The sequence below is a fragment of the Augochlora pura genome, chromosome 9 (genome assembly GCF_028453695.1).
Source record: "Augochlora pura isolate Apur16 chromosome 9, APUR_v2.2.1, whole genome shotgun sequence".
In the NCBI taxonomy this organism is placed as follows: Eukaryota; Metazoa; Arthropoda; class Insecta; order Hymenoptera; family Halictidae; genus Augochlora; species Augochlora pura.
This window is the reverse complement of record NC_135780.1, coordinates 61,420-85,787: the sequence shown is the minus strand read 5'-3', so window position 1 is coordinate 85,787 and position 24,368 is coordinate 61,420. Positions and strand designations below refer to the sequence as shown.

Below are 24,368 nucleotides of genomic sequence, written 5' to 3'. Positions count from 1 at the left end.
CAAGTTTTTAAGAAACGTGATATATGAGGCTTTGTCTCACTGTCACGCAAGTATAAGTGATCCTTCTATCCTTCGAAATATAAGAACGTCGGAGTTGATTCATAAAAACTTAAGAAAGTTGTTGTTCAATCCTCGAAGAGCCTATCTTATCTCTTCGACGATCAATTCAAGCCATTGGCTACTCGTTATCACATCCACCAAAAGAGTCCTATTTGATACTACAAAAAGTAAATAAGTAAATCTGACCGGTCTCTGATTTTGTCTCTTACAATTCCTGATATTATAAAATATTTACAGGAGACATTTTTAGCTACACTTCTTTATCGAAGCACATATTATAAAGAAAATCAAATATAGTTTTCGCTTTATTTTTTAAATAAAGTTAAATTGATGGACAAATGATTTGAGCGAATTTCAATGAGTACTTTCAACTCGAACGCGTGAAATATGTCGGCGACGGTGCCTGGAGCGACGATATAGTTGCTGTCGAGTGAACGAGGCTAAACGGGATCGGCGTCCGCTGAAAGGTGGCTCATTCATCGAACCATATTGCATGAGTTCGGATCGTCCACGAACAGCTGTTCAGGTTGAAATCGGTTGTGGTCTGCGGGAGATTTAGCAAGCATGCTTTCGTCGAAAGATGATCGCGACATTACGAGACCGTAACTCCAAGGCTGGACACGGTAAAGGCTGCATAGTAGACGGCACGCTTGCGCCTTGGAGCATTTCGTTGTGAAACGATTGAAGCATTTACGAGTCGATCGTTCCCGAAGACTTTCTAATCCGTCGCATATATACATACAGGGTGTCTTGCAAGGTGTGCCGCGTGCAGCGGAGTGACAGATTCCTTCGCCCGAAAATAATAAACCCTAGGCGCGCGATCGCTTTTTATCCTTTATCGGGATTTTTACCGATAGCATTCTCGCGCAAATTCGATCGATAAAAATGCGCCGGGACGAGCGCGGCCCGACCGTAATTGGAGTGCGTGTAAATTGCATGCGGTTGTTAATATTCTGGGAAGGTAATGCCGTAATCCTGAACCATTGTCACGTCCACTATGAAGTCTCCATTTAAACCTCGCCGAGGATTTCTGCGGTGAGATGACATAGAAACTAAAAACGCTTTCGTCGCGCTCGAGAGGACGCGTCGACGAAGATAGTAACAAGAATCCGCTGTTCCACAGCTACGGACTTCTCAATCATTTTTCTAACAGCCACGATAATATCACGAAATCGTAGCTATCGTTTTATGTGTACTCTTTTAAATTCTGTTTGATTTAAACATTGGCAATTTTCTTAACTATAATGGTATAACAACAACAACAACAACAATAACAACAATAATAATAACGGTATAATGAAGAATAAAATTGCAGAGGACTTAATTGCGGATTTTAGTTCGATTTTCGAGCATTCGCAATTGCAATAAACATTGCCCGATCTGAATATGCAGAATTATTCTCGCTCGAACTCTTATGCAATGTTCGGTATCGTAATTTTTGCGAAAGGAAACGTTCATTCTAGATTCTCTCACCCTCTTAACGTTGACTCGATCGAACGATCTCCAAAATCGTGAGCCGATCAAACGCGAAAAATCCGCGACGCGATTGCAGCGGTCGGTTCCGAATACTTTCATGTGTCCGTGCATTATCGCGACCTTGTGTCTGATAAAAATGACATCCAACGCCGGTGAACAATGGTGAACGTTGCTGAAAGAACGTGTGCATGCGATCTTTCTCGGAAACTGGTATCCAATGACGCGGATATCAGCGGCGAAGTTTAATCGTGCGTTCAACGACGGCGCAAATAATTCGCGGATCATTCAGCCGTCGATCGGTTCGCGTTTTCACCCGGTTTGAATGAATCTATTTTTGGCTCACGGACCTAAAACGCGCGCGGAATACGGCGCACCTCTGCACCGTGAATTTCGCTTAGCGCAATAATGTTCCGCGATATTCTGCGCCATGTGTGCGCGCACACACTTATTTCGATGCGACGATAAAGACGTTCGACGCGCGAAACCGACTTCTGCGCGCGGGTACCCGCAAGAATGCGGCGAGCGGAATGCCATTCAGATAAAAACAATTTTCATACGCGGACGTTCGTTTAGGCGTTTTACCTTAAAGGACGAAAGCCTCTGGCTCGTCGAATACCTTTTTGCGGGTTCAAACGGCTGTGCTCGGCCTCGAAAATCGACGGGTTCCGCGAAACGATGAAGACAACTGTGACAAAAGATCGAAGTATTTAATTGTGTTCCACTGTTTAAAATGAACAAATCAATATCTTAACTGCTTTTGAAACTAATTTCGTTTTATTGCAATATTTAAGATTTAAGCTTAGATCCAAAATTGCTATTTTGATCAGTTGTAGTATAGTACTTAGTATAATTCATGTATGTGAGATTGCGTCTTGTAACTCGTAAAACTGTTACGCTTTTAAAAGCGGGAATTTAAAATATATTGAGGATATTAAAAGAGTTTAAGGACATCTATGTACTATTTTTAACTCGTTAAGATTATTTAACGGAGAAACACGTTTCTATTTGGCTAATGCTCGTTGCAATTGATGAAGATCGATTTTTATTCTGCATAAACATCCGTAGTCTGGTTATAATATAATATATATTAACGTAATAAGAACAATATATTTTTTAAGACATACTGCCTAAAGACCAAAGATTTAATTCTTAATTTTAGTCGTTCCATTAATTTGTCTAACTTTCTAGTTATTTAATCTTTAGTTACATGGGCAGTATCATAAAAATGAGGTGTCGACATTGGCGACATTTAAAAAATGATAAGAGATTTTAGCGTAAAATAATAGCGCCGACGGGAAACCCTACCTCCGCGGCATCAGCACGTACTTATTTAGGAGAGAGAAATCTTAATCGACCGCACGAACAATTAGGACTGCCGTTTTATGTAACATACTTCGGGGCCGTTTCTGTTGCTTCAGCGTTTTGAAATATTCAACGTGCACGTTGATACCCGATGCGTACAAAGTTATTCTTCATAGGATGCCTTTTACTTCTGAGATTATTAACCGCGTTACAAACTTTTCTTTCAAAACGGGCACGGTTGTTTCTTAAATATTCGACCGATTTAAATCTTTAAGACGTTGAAAAATTTATATCGCAAATCGCAAGAAATACAACCGGTACACTGTATCTCTGCTAACATGTGTAAATGGTTGATCGTTTCTTGGTTCTGTTTCGAAATAGTATTGACACACACGTAAAGAGACACGAAATTCTAATATCAGTGCTGAACTAGTAATGGTACTTAAACAAACACTTATTCGACTAAAATGATATAATATTTACTACACTGATAACAGCTAGATAACATTACGACATTTACGACTAGACTCGATAATGTTGGTACTACTCACAGGATTTCGCAATTGCCAGTGTCGTCCTCGGCACCTTCTCGCACGATCACCGGTTCGATTTTCAGCGAACTCGTAAAATTGGAACTCCAACTTTTTCTAATAGGTCCCTTATGGACGTTCGCGTCCAACGTTCCCGGCTATTCGACTATTTTTGCCTTTGACCGGTTGGCTTCGAGAAAGCATTGTTTAAGCATAACAATTACGTGTACGCACATAGCCGTGTTTCTTGCATCATTCGGGTCACCTTTATCCGCATTTACAATGACGTATACATATACGGGTGACCACGTAGCGTTCCCAAAGAATTGCGTGGATTTACGAAAACAGCGACGCCTGATAATAGTGACTCGGAATAAATTATTCGAATGGCAATATCCTTAAAAATTCGTACTTATCGAGGCTCCGTCTGTAGGTCTCAGGGGATCATCGATTTCAAAGACGAAAGAATAGATAGAGACGGAGAAAGTAAAGGGTATATGGCCGTTCTGGTGATACGTGATGTTTTGTATAGTTTTGTAATATAACGGGGCGTTATATTGTAATATTATAACATCAGTTTATACTATACTATAACTTTGTAATATTAGTCTATAATATATTATAATACATATCTTGCTCGGAGGTAATATTGTATTAGGTTGGAAACTACGAAACGGGCGTTTTTGTTTAGTCTGTGTTCAGCTGCGGCATCTGTTTCATAGTTTCCAACCTAATATAATATTGCAATATTAGTCTATACCCTATTGTAATATTCTAATATTATTCTATTAGTCTATACTATATTATCATATCAGTTTATACTGTATTATAATATTACAATATTAGTTTATACTACATCATAATATTACAATACTAGTTTGTCGAAGAATTCTCGATTTAGAAAATGAGAGAATTGAACTAATGGAGCAAAATAATTGAAAAATGATTGCTTCGTTGATGCCAGACTTCGGAGCACGTTTTTGGAACGGAGATCTCCGAAACGTGCAGTTACCGATACTTCATCCGTCGATCGAAGAAGATCGTGGTGCCAAAAAATGAAGACAGTCTTCAAAATGCCAGAAACGTAAGGTAATCTTCCGACACGAGAGATTCGACGCCAGTTTCTTTGCCACGTTCGAAGAAATTACGGGAAAAACGGCTCGGCCTTCGCAAGAAAGAGGCTGCCAGCACCAGGCGGGGCAAACTCGAAGTACGAAGTACTAATCTAACTGTACTTCGATCACGACGATCGACGCCGTAGCGACTTTTTTTTCTTCTCCTCTTCTATTTCTGCTTTTCACATCGCACCGTCGGTCATCGTGTCATTCCTTTTTTCCTGCGTGTCGTTAGCTTGTTCGATCGCGACTGCCCGGCTCGCGCGGACTTTTCAGTTTTATTGCTATCGGTGTTCCCCTAATTGCGCGTTAGTCATCGTTGAAACAGAAAGAAAGACAAAAAAAAACGATCCTGCTGGAGTCCCACTAACAATAAAATTGTTACGGTAATTGCTGGCTCGTTCAAAAATTGACGCTAATTGGTTCTCACGTGCGCCGATCGAAATTTCCATGGAGTTTTTTCCGTCGGGATGTGTCACACACTTGGGTGTGGTGGGGGGGGGGGGGCGGGGGGGCGGGTGGGGGGGGGGGGGGGGGGGGGCACCGGCAAGAAACGTTTATGGTGTCGGCCGAGAGTTTTTCTCGGTATGACGGTCACATCGTTTTGTCGGCGATGGAAGGCGAATCCTCGGCGAACGTTCCGAGCGGTTTGATTTTAATACATATTTTCTCGGCGGTGCAGCGCGCGCGCGCGTTGCGTAAGCTACGACCGAATTGTCCAAATCGCGGCTGAAATCTGCAACGGACTGTTGGAATTTTCATCGTTACCTTACTCTCCGTAAAAAGTGGATGCATTCCTGTTGCCACTTTTCCTTTCACCGGCGAGTAAACACCGTTTCGTCGGCACAATTGGAACGTTTCATTAAAAATCGGCCGGCTCGTTTAGAAATCGACTCCGCCGAATGTTTACATAAAGGAAAATCCCAATAAATCGTGGCGGGCTTTTTCTTGCGACGGCCACTGTTGCATTACTTTTTTGCGCACGCGTGTGTTAGCCAATACCTTGCTGCACGAGGAATGCCAGATATGTTCGATTATGTAACCGAGCGCATATGAATTTACAAACACCGGAATTAAACAGAGCAATGCTTGCGATGCACTTCGACAATGTGCACCGTGAAATAAATAATTGGACCATGATGTAAGCGACGCGCGGAACGTGATTTTCCTTCCGTGGAAAAGAAAGCCGTGGGGGTAGGAAACCCAACCGGGGAAATTTTGAATACCAGCCAAGCTGTTTAGCGAACCTTGACCCCGACGCGCCGCGAGCATCTCACTCTAATTAATTCCAAGTCCGCGCACGCCTCCCCGGCTATGTTTATTTCCTGGTTGATAACGTTTTGTTGCGTCGACTTCGTACGTAATGCAGCCGATGCTCGCGGAAAATCGTTCCCGGCGCCGTTATTAGCACCGGCTAGTTTTCCAGACGACCGATAATCGCGAATAACTATTAGCTCCTTTTACTGTATTCTGGGAATGTATCTAAACGAGATTTTTATACATATTCACGGAATGGAAAATGACTTGACCGCGAGGATGGTAAACCTGCCTCGAATAAACCTGCCGTTCTTCTCGACCGGTTCGACGCTTATTCTAGAAAAATGAATTTTCCATTTTCTGATATACATATAAGCCGGCATGCATTTTCGGGCCTCTGGAACACGTTGTCCGCGTTCGTTGCGAAATTTTCGACTAGTTTGACACGTTCAACGCCGACAGTCGACCGCTAAAATTCCCACAAAGTCGAAGCAATTCAATTAATTAAACCAGGAAGTTAAAATTGACCATAGCGGAAGGCGTCCGAACTCTTTCGAAATTTTTCAAAGTTGGTAAAAAATTAGCGTCACCCATGGGTGACCGACGCGACGCTGAACACGTTAAAAGTCTTGTGGCTCTTTTCTCGTTCTCGTTTATAAAAGTAACGACGAACTAGACGGTGTACTAAAGTTGAAAGAACGATCGAGAAACTAGTCCGGAAAATTCAGTTTCTCCCGCTCCTGGCAATTTTTTCTTTCAAGTCGTTCTGCAAAGCGGTCGTCGCAGTTACCGCGATCGGTTAGCGTTACCATTTAACGAACCTCAAAAACATGAAAGCCGCAATTACCTGGATACGCGAAATAAAGTCGCGAAGATTCGAATTTGCATGATCCAGAAGCTGGTTCGAAGAATCTGCGGTTCTTTATGCGTCTTCTTTGAAATCCGCGAGATCTTTATCGCAATCATATCTTTCCCGGCGTGTCGGTTCGAGTTAGTATGAAAATTTAGCCGTACCGGAAAACATGAAAGCAGACGCGGGAGATAAAGACAGTTTAATTTGTATAATGAGGGAACTGGTTTGAAAAATGTCCAGGTTTTCCGGCTTCGTCGGGATCTGCGACGTGATTGTCGCAATCATCGCTTTCCTCGTGTCCTCGTTCGAGTTACTGTGAAAATTTGGTCAATCAGGAAACATGAAAGCAGCGGTTACGTGGATAGTGTGTCGGGACTCGAGGAAACTTCAATTCGCGCGGCCGAGAAAGTATCTGAATAAATTCGTACATTTTCCTGCTTTCAACAATTTTTTGTCGAAATTGTTCTACAGGGTAGTCCCCGATTTTCTCTACTTCTAATGCTGTAAATCGTTTTAAAAACGTGTAAATAAATACTAGAACATTGACGTTTTTCTGATCTTCTTAACTGATAGCGTACTTCATATTTTATATTTTAAAAACAATAGGTAAAATATTGATTATTATATTTTTATTTTGAGTCGCTCGCAAATCCCCTCGACATCGCTTAAGCCGAAAAATGGAAGGGGGTTGTTTGCTTCTCTGTGAAGGCTCCAGAACGTGGATGGTTTCGTCTGGGTATGCCGCGAGGGTTTGTTCGCGTTTTATTCCCACGCGATCACGTAAAAGAGAAAAGAGAATAGCCGAAAGTTGCGTCGGGAATCGGCGTTACGAAATCGTGTTATCGGTGACACGCACGGAATCGATACGTTCGCGCGTGTCGTCCATTTGTTTTCACGAAGAAGAGAAATAGTACAACGAGATTCGCGGTTAAAGCGGAGTTGAAGGTCGTTGGAAACTGGTTAGGGTGGGTATTCTGTCCGCGAGGTACTACACTTCGGTGGCCGAATCGTATTCAAGTAAGTCAGGGTCACCTGAACCGTGTTTCTGTCCTACTAATATAAAAATGGGAATGCGTTTACGTATATACAACACGTAGCCGGCCGCTTAATTACGTATACGACAGGTGAACCTGCCAATTTTTCTCGGATTATCCGATGATCGTCCCGTTCCGATCGGAATGATGCAGCGCGGCGAATCGAACAATTTGTCAATCATGCTCGCAGCATCTGATCTACGTGACGTTGATTTATTCCAGCTTCTTTTTCGTTGATTTATCCTCGGCGAGATATCGTTGAACTGTTCCTGCGGTTTGCCGACGGGGAAACTCAACGTTGTCAATTGTTAGTAAATTATATAAAAATAGTCTGCATTAATTGCAGGAGATTTCTTTAATAATTTTAGCAAGTATGCCTTCAATTCTTCGAATTTCTTCGCTATTTTAGCGTTTTATAACGTCACAAATTATTTAGAAATTACAAAAAATCCACAGTCCGTCTATCTTTGCGAATACGCTTCTGCAAAATTAAATTGACACTGTTACCTCAATTCGAAAATATTCGAATAAAAATATTTCGTTGTTCGCAGAAGTTATGTGATTTCAATTTTTGAACGCATATCAAATTTCATCTGAAATCAGCAATATTCTGCGCCTTGAACAAAAATTTCAGCATGCAATTCGCTGATCGATGCGGAAAATTTTTCAATTTCTTATTACACATTCGCCCGTCTTCGATCTCGGCGATCAACAATTTTATTTTTTAATAGCCATTTCACTGCCTATTAATCTCTTTACTACCTGATAACTTAATATCCTCCAGATAACACACAGAATCGAATTAAAAGCACCTGTAAGTTTCCATCGACTTTGTTCCTTGATGTAATTGGAAACATTACCAACAGCTACTAAGACACATGCTAAACACGTAGGATCGTGCTTCTGCCGTGTAATTAAATTGATTAGCGAATTTCACGGATGCCTGAGCTTCTGTACGTAAAAGTGCCCAGTCATATTGGACGTATCGCAAGTGCATCGCGGCTTTTATTTTGCGAAATGCAGACACGTTAAAAACGTTTATTATTTTACTTGCTAAAATTGCCAAGAGAAAAAGTACACTTTTGTAGTTGCTTCCCGAGACTGGAGCATGGAAATCATTCATCGGTCATAAAAATCCTACCATCGCGAATATATTTTTCTCTTGTCGACGATTTCACGCAGTTTCGATACAATTAATATTCCTATATACAAGTTTCGAGCCATGGTACCGCTCGATGGTACGCTGAATCGCGAGCTAAAGTCGCCATAAGATCGTTTATAGTTAACAGTGTCCAGCCGTCCGATATCCGTTTCACAAGAGAGGCCCCGCGTCTCAACGGCAAATAATTCTCACGTGTTTTCTCCTCGGAACGTGTTTCCTCGCTGAAACGAAACGAAACGAAGAATTCTCGTATCGCGCGCTCGCATGGTACGGCGTTACTCTTGTTATGTAACCGAAAGATTACTATGTTTTTCGCCTTGGTTTTCCGTGGCCGTATCTCGCGGCGGTTGAAGAAAGGATGAGGACGAGGCGAGCGACGCGAGGCAAATATAATCGAATCGAATGAAAACGGACACGTGTAGTGTGAGCTGGTTATGTCGACGCAACGAGAAAGAAGAAAAAATTAGGGAAAAAGAAGAAAAAATGAGGAAAAAGAAGAAAAAGAACGGAGCTTTCCGACGGTGGATCAATGTTTACCCAGGGATTCGCCGCGCGTCGCTCGTTATCTGTTGTTTAGACCGATAGCCTTCCCCGATAATTCGATCTTGATGAACGATCGCAACGGTCCAAGGCTTCCATATTTATACCCCTCGCCCAACTCGACGCAATGCCTGTCTTGAGCGATCACCATGATTTAATCGTTGTAAAATATGATTACGGGTTTTGCATAATTCTGCGCCGGTCGCTGCTTGCGTGCTCGCCGCGAACGCCTGTCTAACTGTTCCAACGCGCGAAAAACAGAGAAATACATACATTCTTCCGTGACGTTCTCTCACGTGGGTCGAGATCATCGGGATCGAAGCCGGGGCCTGCTCGTCTATTTGTTTAATTATTCGCCGTTACAGGTCACCCCACGGGGGAAGGATTGTTCGTGCAAGAAGTCCGTTGATTAACGCGCTTGCTTAATCCCATATTTTCAGCGATTTCTTGCTCGCGATACTCGTGCTCGCGATGCCGGGAAAATGCCGTGTTTTTTCTTCTGTTTTTCTTTGTACAGAATTCGAATTGCTTTCGCGCGGATGACGATCGCAAAAAACGAGCCCGCTGGAATGTCTCTCGCGGAAGCGTTCGCCTCTGCTAGAAATTGCAGAATTCACAAGGAAATTCTGCCGGTTTGCCGAGTAAACTTTTTTTTTCGATGACCTTTGATTCTTTGCGTTACTTTCCTCCACGCTTGGCGCCGTCTTATCCAACCAGGCGCTCTTCGATTCTACGCCGGGTTTTGAATAATCGATGGAAACACGCAACAGTGATTAAATGATGTATCGGTATGGAATATAGTAAGGATTATGTAAATATTCGAGTACGATAACGCGGCGGTGGCTGCATTTTCGAAAAATGTTGAACGACGAAGGCGATGATAGAGATCGCTAAAAACATTCTCTTTGCGCACGATGAATTTTATAATCGCATCCGTCCTTATCGTTCATCGCACTCTTTGCCGCATTATGTTAACGAACACAGCGCAATGACATCTTTATTCTATTTTAAACGCAAGGAATTTTCTAGCCGGTGACTTGAACTTTGTCAGGTCCTCCATTCGATCGCAAAATAATCGACGGCGTCTCCTTCGCCTCCGAGAAGAACTTGCGGTCTAATTGCGACAGAATGTCGACGCGTTCGATTAAACAAAAAAAGAAGATGGCTGATCGGAGGAATTAAACGAGCCGACGAGGAAAATGCCGGCGAGGAGACGTCCCGAGGCTCGATCGACAATGTCAACGTTTCCAGCCGCGACAGGTTTGCAGAACGTTGTCCCATTAACGAGCTAAACCGATCGGCCAGTGAAATATTCCACGGTCGAGTGAAATTAGTAGCGCGCACCTTTTGACAAGACTTCCTTCTCCGTCGTCGTCGTCGTAAACACGGGAGAGTCGGCGCCGTAGGAAAGAAAGTAGTTTGAGAAACGTTGCCAATGAAACGAAAAGATTTTTATACATTGGTGGGAGAGAACGGAGACCAGGGAGAGCGGGAAAAGAACGCGTCGAAGGAGGTGAAGGTATTGCGAGCGCCGGTTAATTGCGATGCACGCCGTACGACACGTGTCACAGCATTGCGGGTCCCGGTCACGCATTCCCATCGATTACATCGACGACAAACGAATTTACAAGCGCAACTGGGACGTGCTTCGTGAACGCTCCAATAAAGCCTTTCCAAATAAAAGAAAGGATTCTCCTTAACTCGCGATTCGTGACGAGGTCTCCGCGCACCCCCTCATACCAATGAACGACCCGTTACACAGCAGCCGTTCTTTTCCCTCCATGTTGGTGTTAAGGTAAACCGGAAGGTGTCTGGGCTATACACGCGCTCATACAGATGTATTTGGACATTATTTCCTAAACTTTGTTACATTATTTCCTAAACCGTATTACATATTTCAAAATATATATTCGATGTTTAAGCTGCCACGATTATTTCTGTCTACGGGCGTAGAATGAATTTTTACACCTTCGGAGGAATTTAATGTGGGCCGGATGATCTTACCCTTTCAGTTAACTAGATATTGAATCGCTTCTGTAACAACTGTTCATTGACGATGATAAACTTACACTTTCGTTTCTACAATATTATCTGGACACTGAATCACCACTGGGACCATTTAGAAAAATCCTCTGAACAGAAAAGATAGCTTCGAAGGAACCATGAGTCATCTAAGCGGAATTTTTGTAACGAAGTTCGTGTTACATAAGTCCAGATGAATGAAATTCAAATCAGTTAACTTTGTATAAATTAAGTGTTCAAGGGCGAATTCTATGCATTAATTTCATTGCGTTTGGGAAGATTACCTCCTGACCAGTACGTAAAATAACATCAAAATAGCCGACCAGCTAGAACCCTTGGCAAGATTATCGAGCCAATTGAGTTATTAAGTAATCGTTAAATTATAATAAGAATTATTATGTCTCGTTTCAGGTAGCAGCCACGTAGAATGGTAACTTCACAACCCGACAGTACCAGAAGTGTTGGCGGCGGGGGCGGAGGCGATGGCGGAGGCGGCGGCGGTGGCGGCGAGGAAACCGTTTACACGGTGACCGTGAGCGGTGTCGGATACAGGAACGAGGGTTACAAAGATGATGGCACCGACGGGATACCTCCGGAGCCGCAGAAGCCGCCGCAGTTGTCGTCGACGGACGACGACACCCAATCACGGAAGTTCAAGCTGTCGCGCGGCGAGAAATGGCGGATCTTAAAGAACATTAGCACCGTCTCGGTGGCATTTATGGTACAGTTCACTGCGTTCCAAGGGACGGCAAACCTGCAATCCTCGATAAACGCTAGTGACGGTTTGGGCACTGTGTCTCTGTCGGCGATTTACGCGGCCCTGGTGCTCTCCTGCATCTTCGTGCCCACCTTCGTGATCAAGAGGCTCACGGTTAAATGGACCCTATGTGTGTCGATGTTGTGTTACGCACCGTACATCGGCTCCCAGTTCTACCCGAAGTTCTACACCCTGGTGCCGGCCGGGGTTCTCCTTGGTCTTGGCGCGGCGCCCATGTGGGCGGCGAAGGCCACTTATCTCACCCAGGTTGGAGGGGTCTACGCGAAGCTCACGGATCAACCCGTCGACGCCATCGTTGTCAGGTTCTTCGGGTTCTTCTTCCTTGCTTGGCAGACAGCTGAGCTTTGGGGGAACCTCATCTCGTCGCTCGGTGAGTGGTACTTGTTTCATTGTCTCGATAGCCGGTCGCTAGACTGCGGATTTTATGCATCGTCGCGAAATTCAATAGGTAATAGTTTAAACGGTAAATAGAATTTCAGAGCACCGATGCGTTACTTCCAATAATGGGTTCGCAGTATAACGATTACTTACCGACACTGACAAATGTCTTAAAATTTATTCGACACGGTTAGGAATTTGTCAAAGAATGTAAATTATTATCAGATTATTATAACTTCTATAATGGCCAGCTGCGTAATTGCAAGGATTAAATTATGGATCGTAGATTTCTATATTTGATACTTTTTAAATATTTGTGGAATTTATTAGAATTTCGAATAAGAGATCCTTATTTAACTTCCGTCACTTGAAATTATAGTTTCGTATAACTGTCGAGGATCTAGCGACGAGATAATAGTATGATAAATGCATTTCTATAATTATTTTCCAGAATCAGAAATTCTTCGATCTCGAGTTCGCCTTGTAGATAAATGATTAAAGTAAATAATTATTACATCAGTGGGGCGTATAAACAAATATTCTATAACTTGCTGTTCGCTGTAAGTCCATTTTGGCGATCTTTATATTTGACATTATTTAGCGTACAAACTATCCAGTATAAGAATGTCGCCAATAAAATTTGCGATCTCGAGGCAGGCTCCAGCAGAATAGCATAGTTTCTAAAGCACGGACAAAAAATTTAATCCAGCTACCAGATATAGCTATGCGATGGTTAAAGAGAAACTTGTTTCCTGTATCAACATCACCGGCACAGCAATCACGGCAGAGGTACAGTTCAATAGAAAAACTGCCCCTGACAATTCGGCTCTGAATCTTGGTCTCACGATTTGTCCGCCAACTCTTCCGCCATATGAAGTAAATATTTAATGATACTCAAATCACTGATAGCTCATTAACGGCATTCATTACATAGTTGAAGCGACTACATTGTCTATTTATCCCGATGACGGTGAAATTCCATCCTTCGCCGAAGGTTGAACTTCAGAGAACGTAAAACAGTTTTATGGCCGACACGCGGCCTTTGTATGTATATAGATAAATATATCCGACATAATAATCGTGTGTACCAGAATTCGTTGAATGACATTTATTAGATCATTGTTCGAACGTTGCGCGCTGATTTTTAAACGCTTTCGTTCACCGCGGACGCATTTTCCCTGTTTAAACGAAGCGAAACGGTGCCGATCAAGCGAAAGTTTCACGAACCTATTTCTGGGGACTACAGCCTACTTATAAATATTGCAAAACAACTCTCATTAGACGTACCGTTAGATTATACAGATTCTTCCTCCTTGGACATGCGCCGACCGCGTGTAGCCTCAAACGAAATTACTCTTACAGTTTGTTTCACTTTAACGGTGCGTAGAATGTTTCCTCCTCCCGACACGACGGTCTCGTTCGTTCCGTTCACGTTCGGAATAGCTTTTCCAATCGCGCGCGTAACGATCTCAATTCGAAAGCGTCTCGTACAAATTAATTATCAGCTCTTCGTGTGAAATGAAAATGCATCGATTGCGACAAACGCAGACAGAATGGGCGAATCTCGTTCAAACGTGTCTACGTCCAATAATAGACCAACTTCGTGCAGGAACTTCAAAGATTTCTAACAAGCAACATAATCGAACAATAGAATGATCCCTGGAAAGAAACCCATGCACTTACAAAAATCTTAACGGCAAGGAACGACGTCTACGATAATACTCCGTTATCTAAATTCGATAGACGTGACGTGTCGGAATAGGTCGCAATCTAATGTCACGTGATACTCCAAGCAAGTGTCATCAATGCAACGTCGACATAACTGTCCAGTATATTCTTCAAGAGGATGGTAAGAAACGCGAGAAGAAAGTTCTATAGCCGAGCAGACTTAACACGTTGACGCCGGCGCTGATATTCACGATTTTCTCTGTGAGTCGGCGCCCGAAATTTACAAAAGTTAAATAATTATGTTCAGTTAATAATATTGAATTGCTATGTTTTTACTATTGAATATCTGTTTATAATGTTCAGATAAAATAACATAAACCTATTTTGTAGTATCTATTTTGTGAAATGCAAGCAAAATAAACAAATGTACGCAGCTCACGGGACTGACACGTATGACCCACCGGTGGGTCAAGCCGTCGTCAACGTGTTAAAGAAAGCTCTTACCAGCAGCAATTCAATTAAACAGCGACAGGCACTCCGGAAAACTTAAATATAATACTTACACAATAAACCTTAGGTAATAAATCTTGCAATGATTTAAGCACGGAACAGTCGCTAAAATAACCTCGGATGTTGATGCAACTTTAAACAGACAAAAAAGTAAAAGAAGGTAGATAGCACTGGCTATAGAATGGCTAAAAATAGTAATTTTCCTAACTGCCCGTGAGATACGAAATGAAAAGTCCAGTCATCAGATTTACTCGTCTAAAAGAATCAAAATAAAAAGCATTTCCAATGACACAACATATTTCATAATTTTATTCAACTGTCTAATATCTTCGTGTCCGTATTCGCAAAGTAATACAACAACCTTAAAACATGCCGGCTACGAGGAAAAGTTTTCGCAAAAACAACCCGCATCGCGTCGATGGGACTTGAATTCCACCAGGCAGCTTCGAGCAAGTGTTGCAAGTCCTACCGGCCACACGCGGCAGCGAACCTGAACGCATAGTTGTCCGCGGCATGAATAAAATGGTTGCGTAGTCCGCGCGGTACACGCTCGTAACTTTCCGATCGATTCTTCGTACCCACCCGTTGTACACGGCGCAAGTGTTAATGCTGATCTCGGCAGGGAAAGGACCGAATGTTTGGGCTGACTGTCTGACCACGCACGCGTTATTACCGCTTTGCACGCTCGGTCTGTCGCAACGCTCGCTCGCATGTCCACGGTTATGCGAGGCGCCGATCTCGTCTGACATCGGCACTCCCGTTCGATCAGTGTGTGGTAATCGTCGCAGCAGCGAGAAACGATTAGGCTCGCGCCGGGGCAACGCTGGCGAATTTACGACGTTCACCGTGATATTGACACCGATCGGCCGTGTCCTCGAGATGCTCCTCTTCGGAAGAACGGTCCCTTATTTACGCTTCAGGCACCTCGGGCGTCCAGATTTCGACTGGACTACTCGCGCGAACTATTAACTAGTCCCAAGAACTATTAGCATTTTAAATAACGCTTAATCGGGAATACCCGAGGAAGCGTGGTCTAAACCCGTCGCGGATTAATTTATTGGACTTGCGTGACTATCGTGAAGAAATAGAGAAATTACTGGATTCGGGCCCCGAGTGAAATTTCTGCTGCTTCGGAGCCGGATACGAGCAGCCTTCGAATTTTATTCGGAACTGTTCGATCAATCATACCCGGGACATTTAGTGATGGTTTTATGGTTGTTGCGCGCGATTCGGCGAAAATTTGCTCAGCTGCGTGATCACGTAGACTGTAAATAGGATTGTTTGTGGTCGGTAGGCTAGAAGATACGGCATTTTATGGATAGAACTTCATGGTCAGGTTTTTAGGACAGGTGTGACAGATGGTTAGTTATAGAATCCATTGTTACTTTTATAAAAACACAAAACAGCTGCTTCTATTGCTCCATAAATCTATTGTTAAATAGTCCGACGTATCAAGGAAATTCTGCTTGGTAAACATAGATATCCGAGTGACACTATAATAATTATTCTGCTGACCATCATGCAAAATAAAAATGTTCCAAAACAATTGTAAGAAACAGTTCAGAAAACAGTTCAGAATACAGTTCGCCATGAATACATAAAACCCACGGTCTAACAATAGTCAAACCTAGAAGGCTCAATTAGCCACTTACGAAAGAGGAAATTGATAAGATAATAGAATTCCTAAACGGGGAAGAACATCCAACAATGCAACAACAACTCCATCTCGGTCCATGGCGCCATCGTCTGGAACGACCCGAGTCGAGAAATCCCCGTGGACACCTGTTGATCCGTGTCTTCTCCGTCTTGACCTTGTAGAACGACCTTGCGATGCGGCTTCGAAAGCCATGGCCCGGGAAGCCGTTTGAAGTCGTGTGGCACGTGTCCCCACCGAAAGACCGGAGCTCGATGAAGCGGTGTGCACGGGGCTTTAAGTTTCGACCGTGCCTGACTGACAACGACGGCGATCGACTCGCCGAGAAAAACGGTCGACGGCCGGTCTCAGGTGCGATTGCGACGGAGAACGCTTCGCACACAGGAAGAAACAAGATTTATCCGGTATAAACCCGTGATAGTCGGTTTCCGTACCACCTCGTACGCATTCCCCGATACCGTGGGCCGGTAACGCGCGTTCTCCAACTGTTCTTCACCATTCAGATTCCACGAGCTCTCGGAGCCGTCACGAACGCTTCCTCCGACCGCGTGCCGGCTCTTCCGGAAGACACCCATTCGCTGGATCTTCGTTCATTGATCGTATCCGAGCCAACGGTGATACGCGGAGCGCGCTCTTTTCCTCTATTGCGAGGACGTCACCGTCAACTCCTCCTGGATCTATCGTTTATGAGGTGACGGACGATGACAGGAGGTCTGCTACTCGCAGAGGATCGAATAGAATAGATAAGCGAAGTTTTGTTAGACAGTTCCGACACTTCGATTCTTGTTCTATCGCGTATGGAGGGGATGGTGGAAGATGTCGGTTAAGGGCTGAAGGATCGTGTGTTCGTTTCAGATGATTAGACTCGTCATGGGAATTGTTATATCACGTTCCGAGATATTAGACGTTTATTCTGTTTTTAATTGGATTTATTCCTTTGTATTTTTTTTATGATGAACTCTTTTCTATTCAGCGAAAGCGAAAACTCGTTTGTCCTTGTAACTCGCAGTGGGTAGATACGAACCTGCATGGGATGTTATTTATGACTCGAACATCGTATTTATATTATCAAAGCTTAGATTAAAAATTGTTGAGAGTGTAGCTGTCGAGTAGCATGACTCGATTCCATATGCATAAAATAGGAATACTCTGTCGCATAAAATAGGAATACTATTAATCAGAACAATTATTATAGGTTTAAAATTAAAATGAGTTCGACTGCGAACGATTAAGGAAATTGTTACGATAGATTGCAACGGATAGACAGATAAAGTTTTCATCGATTTCTCTTGGATACGGGAGAAGATGGAAGACAAACGACAGTTTAGCATTTAGAGGCTCGTGTGCCAATTCTAAAGCGGCATTAATTCAAAAATTGGTTGTTATGGAAATGGAAGAAATTGGCACAAATATCGGTAACGCTTGGCTAGGCGAAGTATTATTAAAGAGTTCCGACTGTTCGATTTTCTTTGATCTTGGTTTCGCATCGTGTATGCAGACGGTGGAAGATAAAAGTCAGCGATTAAGAGATCGCCGAGTGTATTATTCCACGGAGAAAATTATATCGAAGGTTGGTCGTCAAGAAAATGAGAGACAAGAGTACGAGAAGTGGCATTACACGGTGGAATTCGTTGAATGGCTGATTGGTTAGTTCATTGCGAAATGCAATAACCTTGCGATCGTAATAAAGCGCCGCTGATAACATTGTTAATTGAAATTTCGAAGCGTAAAAATACCGTGTAGCAGATCGCAGCGACTGTTGCTTGAAGAATTTACGAAGGTGGTTCACCGAACGAACGTTCCAGTTTTGTTGCATTCCCGAATACTTCACACGACCGTAATCGATGGTTACTTCACAGACGTAAGTTCATTGAATAGGAAATATCGCTTCTGGATCATTCCTACGATTGAGTCAGAAATACTATGCTCGGCTTTGCTATGGTAATCTGATATTATTGCAGTGCTGGAATATTTGAAGTGTTGAATATTTTAGAAAGCAGCTCGAGTCGTGTGTTATGCTCTACAACGAATCCCTCTTGCTTTAAACTAAATCTATATCCAACTACTTGTTATTTATCGTCGCGATAACGTCGATAAGTAGAACGGAGCCTTTACGTATTTATGCTAAAAATATATATGCGAGACACAGGAAAAATTTGGGAACAATTTCAGAATAATTTTAGATCAGATAGTGAATTCGACGAAACGTCACTTTTACCTCGACAGACACTTTGGAATGATGTTTTTTTTTTAAATTTACATCATTGAAATTATCTTGTATATCGATCGCATTCGGACAATGTCGGACTGTAAGATCGGAAAGCCGAACAGTGGTGGTTATACTGTATACGGCGAAAGCATAAAAAAATCTCATCTTTTATTAATTTTATGATGATGGCGACGACGATGTCCCCAGCAATGCGACGCGTCACTGTAACGATTTTCGCGAAGGTCCCCGATGGTAAAACTCCAGGAAGTCGTCGAACCATTTTAATGGCTGTCGCGGGACCACGGTGCGTTTTAAATATCTCAACCTCGCCAAGAACATTGCGTGCCAGGCACAAACGGACACACGGCTGACAAACACACGTGCGACCCCCGGTGTGCACGCGCGCAACACTGGAATATATTATATGTTGATAAGTAGGACTCGCGGACAATCGGAAACGCTGGTGGGAGACATTGTAAACATACTATGATATTATCAACGACGCTCCGGTGAAAGTTCCTGTCGTTCGCCGCTGTCCGATGAACGCGTATACCGATTGGCCAATGCGGATTCCAGAATAAAGCCGATACGTATTTCGTGTTAGCGCCGTACGATCGTCACTTAGGGACCCGATTTGCATATTTAAGAATTGGGATCGTTTCGCGAATAACGAGCGCGAAAGGAGAGATAGATAGATAGATAGATAGATAGATATAGAGAGAGAGATAGAGAGATAGAGAGATAGAGAGATAGATAGAGAGATAGATAGAGAGATAGATAGAGAGATAGATAGAGAGATAGAGATAGAGAGAGAGAGAGAGACCAGACCTCGCGAACAATTTTCAACAAACTACTCCGTTTTTCTGCAGAAAACACTTTGTTCTGAACCTTCCGCCTGTTTCTCCAAACGCGATCTTACAATCGCCAGTCTTTAACAGATCTTACATCGTTTTTTAACAGTACTTACATCTTTCTTCTCTTAATCTTTTTAACTTGATTAGGTTTCGCAAAACATAAGATTCTTCAAGATATAGTTGATGTCGCGTAACTTGATCTTTCGAATTTAATTTCGACTACATGAAATGCTTGGATTTTATGAAGATGGTATTTTTCCCCTTTTTGTTTTCGATTAATTCAATATTTATTTATTTATCTTATACTAATTCAATATTTTACACCACTACCAGATTTTATTCAATTGGATATGTCGTGTATGAGGGAACACCCTGTAATGGAGGATGACACTCTTCAGTATTGTATTTATAACTACTGAAAATTAGCAATGAACAATTAGAAATGTCTAATAGTTTCATTCTTTCGAGTTCGCAATAAATGAATTTTGAAAATTACTCACAGCGTGTCAAAATTAGAACGATCATAACTCAATGAACGAAATAACTTTCCTCAAAGTACATATTTCGCTTTGCTAGTTTCTACGTTGTCTAATAAACCACTTTTACGGATGCAAATATTACATTCGAATGGAAGGAAAACTTATCTGCTACCGTTACTGTACTTTCCTATGTGTTATCTGGAGTTCTCATTTTTCCCCAAGGATTCTTATCGGCCCAGTAGGCCTCGTACCCAAAACCCAAGAATATTAAATTAACTGAAGTAATGCAGAATGTGCTTAGCACTTTTAAGCACTGTACAACACAATTCTCCTAATTCGTTAGAAGAGAGTTTGAGGAGATCCTTCGAGAAATGCAAATTCTGGCTCAATATTGACAAACCGGCACCTAAAAATTTTCGACAGGACTACAATTCGTTTTCGCCGCGCCGGAAATGACGTGTGTTTGCAGTCTCTATTTTTAAAGATTAGAAACTACAAATTTGATTTCGCTGTCAAAATATTTCTCCTAAGAAGTTGTTCCATTCGGAGCAACTGTTTGACATTGCCAAACTCTGTTCGCCATTTCCCCCAAAAAAATTCGCTGTACCGAGAAATTTCTGCGACTGGTGGTTGGTACACGGCTGACATAACAGCCGAATTATCAGCAGAGAAATGCCTCGGCTTTGCGGAACGGAAACGCTGATCGTGCTCGCACGAGCAAACAGACAGCAATTGGCTGGTCTCTCGGCGAGGCGCGCTTGTTTCACGAGCGAGTCCTTATTTTTCATTGATCTCGCCGAGGTCGTTTCGTTTTAATCCAAGCGCGACGATGCATAGATCTGCGCGCGGATCCAACCGTAGAAAGCTGCGTGTAGATTCCGCTTGATTCTCGGTACTCCTCCGTGATTAAAGAATTAAGCAATTACTGGTTCTGCCTGTGCGAACAAACCAAACGGCCTAGAAAAAGCGTTCTTCGCGTTCTGGACGAGAAAATGTATTGATAAAGAGACCATGGGGAGCGGCGGATGACGTTACATTCCTTTCATCATAAACGAATCTGTTTTAATCCTATAAAGGCGAACTCGTTCGCTTAAATTAGACTTTCGGGGCGGGTGCAATGAACGAATTATTTCTTTTGCGTAGAACTAGGTGGACATTTTGAATCTCGTAGTTTTCGTATACAGATAAATTAGACTTTTGGACACTGTCTTGTTCACACTGGCCAAAACTTTAATGTGTGAATTAATAAATCTGGTATATAATTAAAAGGAATTATTTAGTTTCCCGCAGACATTTTATTAGGTGTATCAATAAGCCTGTGCTTTGTTGTATAAGCTTGTCTCATGTTGACCATCATCATATTTCGTATTGTGTAATAGAAATCTTTATATGTAGTATTGTTTAGTGTAAACCCTTATATTTAGTATTGTTTAGCGTAAAACCTTATATTTAATATTGTTTAGTGTAAAACCTTATATTTAATATTGTTTAGTCTAAACCCTTATAGTATATACATATATAACTGTTTCATAGTCTTCTTGTGTAGAGATATATAAAACAATTTTTGGTAATCTCTGTAGCACATTAACGAAGCTATCGACAACGTATTTATTGCCAATGTTTCGTAATAGATAAGATCCCAATTTCTTAAGAAATAAGACACTGTTCGCTAAACAAATTTCTTTGTTCTGATTCAAAGTTCTCAGTGGAGGAGAGTTTGGTGGTGCAGGGAACGCCACCACCACTTCCAGTAAGGTGAAGCTGTGCGGCGCCGATTTTTGCGTCCTTGGAAATGGAGGTCATGACAACTTGGAGCGTCCTCCGGAGGACGAGATCTACAAAATCTCCTCGATTTATCTAACTTGTGTAATCGTCGCCGTAATAATCGTCGCCCTTTTCGTCGACCCCCTCTCTAGGTGAGTTTATAACATTTCGTTGATTTTACGCACGAGGTTTGCCAAAATTACCCAAATATTACCCAAATGGTCAAAATTATTTTATTGGTTCATACGAGATCACAGAATAAATTTTTACAAATACTATATTTTTTTGTGTATATTAATTTACTTCAATAGAAATTTGGTCTAACGAATTGCCGGCTAAGTCATTTTGTTACATGTACAGAAAACCTAGCTGAGTTTATTTGGAATTTAACTTTAATTTGGAGTGTAATAAAATTCTGTGCAAATTTTTTAATATCATAGATCTATGTAAAATATAATATTTAATGGAACGTAAAGACACATTCATTTAAATTAGCTCTGTAAAGAATGATTTCAATGCGAGCGAATAATAATTCCAAAAATAATTGAAAGAGAGTCATCGAATCGACTTTTGGTCAGTTTTTGAGGCCAAACAGATCGCTGTAAGCGTTCAATCGAGTCTCTGGCTTTCCACACCACGTGCTGACCTTTAATTTTTCATGTCTCTATCGCGTTGTGATTAACACCAGGTGGGAATGTCGGCTGCGGGTTCGTAATAATCGTATTTATCGGTTTATTTATACGTTGTGACATTCACTGTTGCGTTACGAGGCGCAGCTCGGCCATGAGAAATGAAATTCCACCGTCGGAGACAGTGTAACATTGAAAAATTACTTTCTAAGTATTAATAGTTAATAATTCATGCTCGTCTTCTCATGCTCCCGCCTTTCCCCGAACCGTCGACGTCTCCGAGAATTTCTCGTCTTGTTCGAAAGCATTAATCAATTTTCCGTCTTTTTTTCTAATGCCCAGTTATTCGCGATGGGTGTCTTGCTGCATTCGGCTCAATAGCGTCCGTGAGTTTCTAAATACCTTATTACCGATACCATGGATACTGCCGTCGCCATTCATTTATCGAACTAGGTACAAATTGCGGGGACCGAGGGGAATCCTAATTTTATTGTTTCTCGTGATCGTTTATGAATATTGATGAACATCTCGGTATCGCGCGGCTTATGATTCACGTTCAAGTTTTCTTCAGTTGAATGAACGACCTGTCGATGATGTTAATCAGTTTCTTGTCGTTTCACAACTAATACCGACGATCTGTTTTATTAGATATCCGGAAAAGTTTCCGACGATCATTCCATAGGCATGGATGCTTCCTCGAAGTTCTTCGACTAAAAAGATATTTGTAAACAGGCGAGAGTCAGGGAACTGAAAGATTCAACAGTGTGCAATCGGCGGTTTAACGGCTTCCCGTGAATCAGTGTCATTCAGCATTCGCATCGATCACTGAATCTACTATCACCTAATTAGTTTCAATTTACGAGTCAACGCTGCCCGTGTTTCGCACGATGTTTGGTTTCCCATGACACGGATTGTTTAATGAACAACGCGGCAAGATGCTTCGCAAATATTTAACGGAGCCGTGCCTAGGCTTGTATTTTCCCTTAGTACGATTGACGATAAATATTTCCTCAGAATTTGATAACAACGTTCGATCGTTTCGTATCCGACCGATAAAATCCTCACCGGGGCTTCTCTACCCAGCGATTGCGATGTGTCAAGTATTAATTGCATTCGAGCGTAGATCACGCGAACGCGTCGTGTTCCGGAAATTATGCGGACCTCAGCTGGCTACCGAACGCAACGAAACGATTTTTGATGGTCCTTTAACGCCGTGTACATAAATTATAATTTACAGTCCGCCGTACGCGCCCGAAGGCCTGATATTATAATCCGAGGTATATGTGTAATCAACTCGACAGCGACGAGCCTTCCTCGAGAAAAATCGTCTCTCGGTGTGGGATCGATTTAATGTAAATATTCAATACCGATGAGTCAGCCCCTTATAGGCCTCATAAAATCGCCTGTATTATTTAAAGTGGATTCACCAAGCCTCTATTTATTGCCATGGAAACACTCGAAGCCGCTGGAAGGCCGACACATCCTCAAAGATTTCTTCTCCTTTTTCCTCCTCCCTCTTCATTTTTGTTCTACCTTCGAAGTTAAACAAATATCTGGAGTCGAGATGTACGATTATTGAAATACGTGCGGTGAAACTCTGTATTTTTCCGTTTCCGTCATTAGAACTCGTCGTCCGTGTTTTCAGCTCATTAACCCCATTATCGGGACCCCGAAACCGTCTCCTGCGCATGTACGCAGCAACAGCACGCAGGAAATTGCAAAAGTTGTTGTTACTGGCCGCTTTTGTATCACTCACGTATACCAGGCAAACGCTTTGTGCCGAGCACCTTTCCGCAGCATACAAAAATACAGATCGCCGTTCAACGCGTATTAAAATCCGCGCACCAAAATGGCGGCCGGCTCGACTGCCTGTAATTAAGACGTCAATCCGCTTGAATTCTTCAACGCTCTGTCTTAATTCGTTTGCACAAGAAGATAAGGCAAATATAAAGGCCGAATACCCGTACGTCTCAGTTGACTACCTAAATTCGCTGTGCACGTGTGCAAACAGTGTACAAGAGTTACACACATGTGCGACAATTGCGAGTCGACGGTCTGCGCTTGCCTTTCCATATTTCAGAGCTCCAGAAATTT

The 24,368-nt window shown here is 42.4% G+C and overlaps 1 protein-coding gene across 2 annotated transcripts in view; it reads left to right on the top strand.

The window, feature by feature from the left end:
• LOC144474794 (UNC93-like protein) overlaps positions 1-24,368 on the top strand; it is a 58,600-nt gene that overhangs the window by 7,642 nt on the left and 26,590 nt on the right. For both annotated transcript variants that reach the window (XM_078190071.1, XM_078190072.1), the window contains exons 2-3: positions 11,763-12,499; positions 21,581-21,797. In XM_078190071.1, coding sequence (XP_078046197.1) covers positions 11,779-12,499; positions 21,581-21,797 — 938 coding nt within the window. In that variant the 5' untranslated portion in view covers positions 11,763-11,778. The remainder of the gene's footprint in view (positions 1-11,762; positions 12,500-21,580; positions 21,798-24,368) is intronic.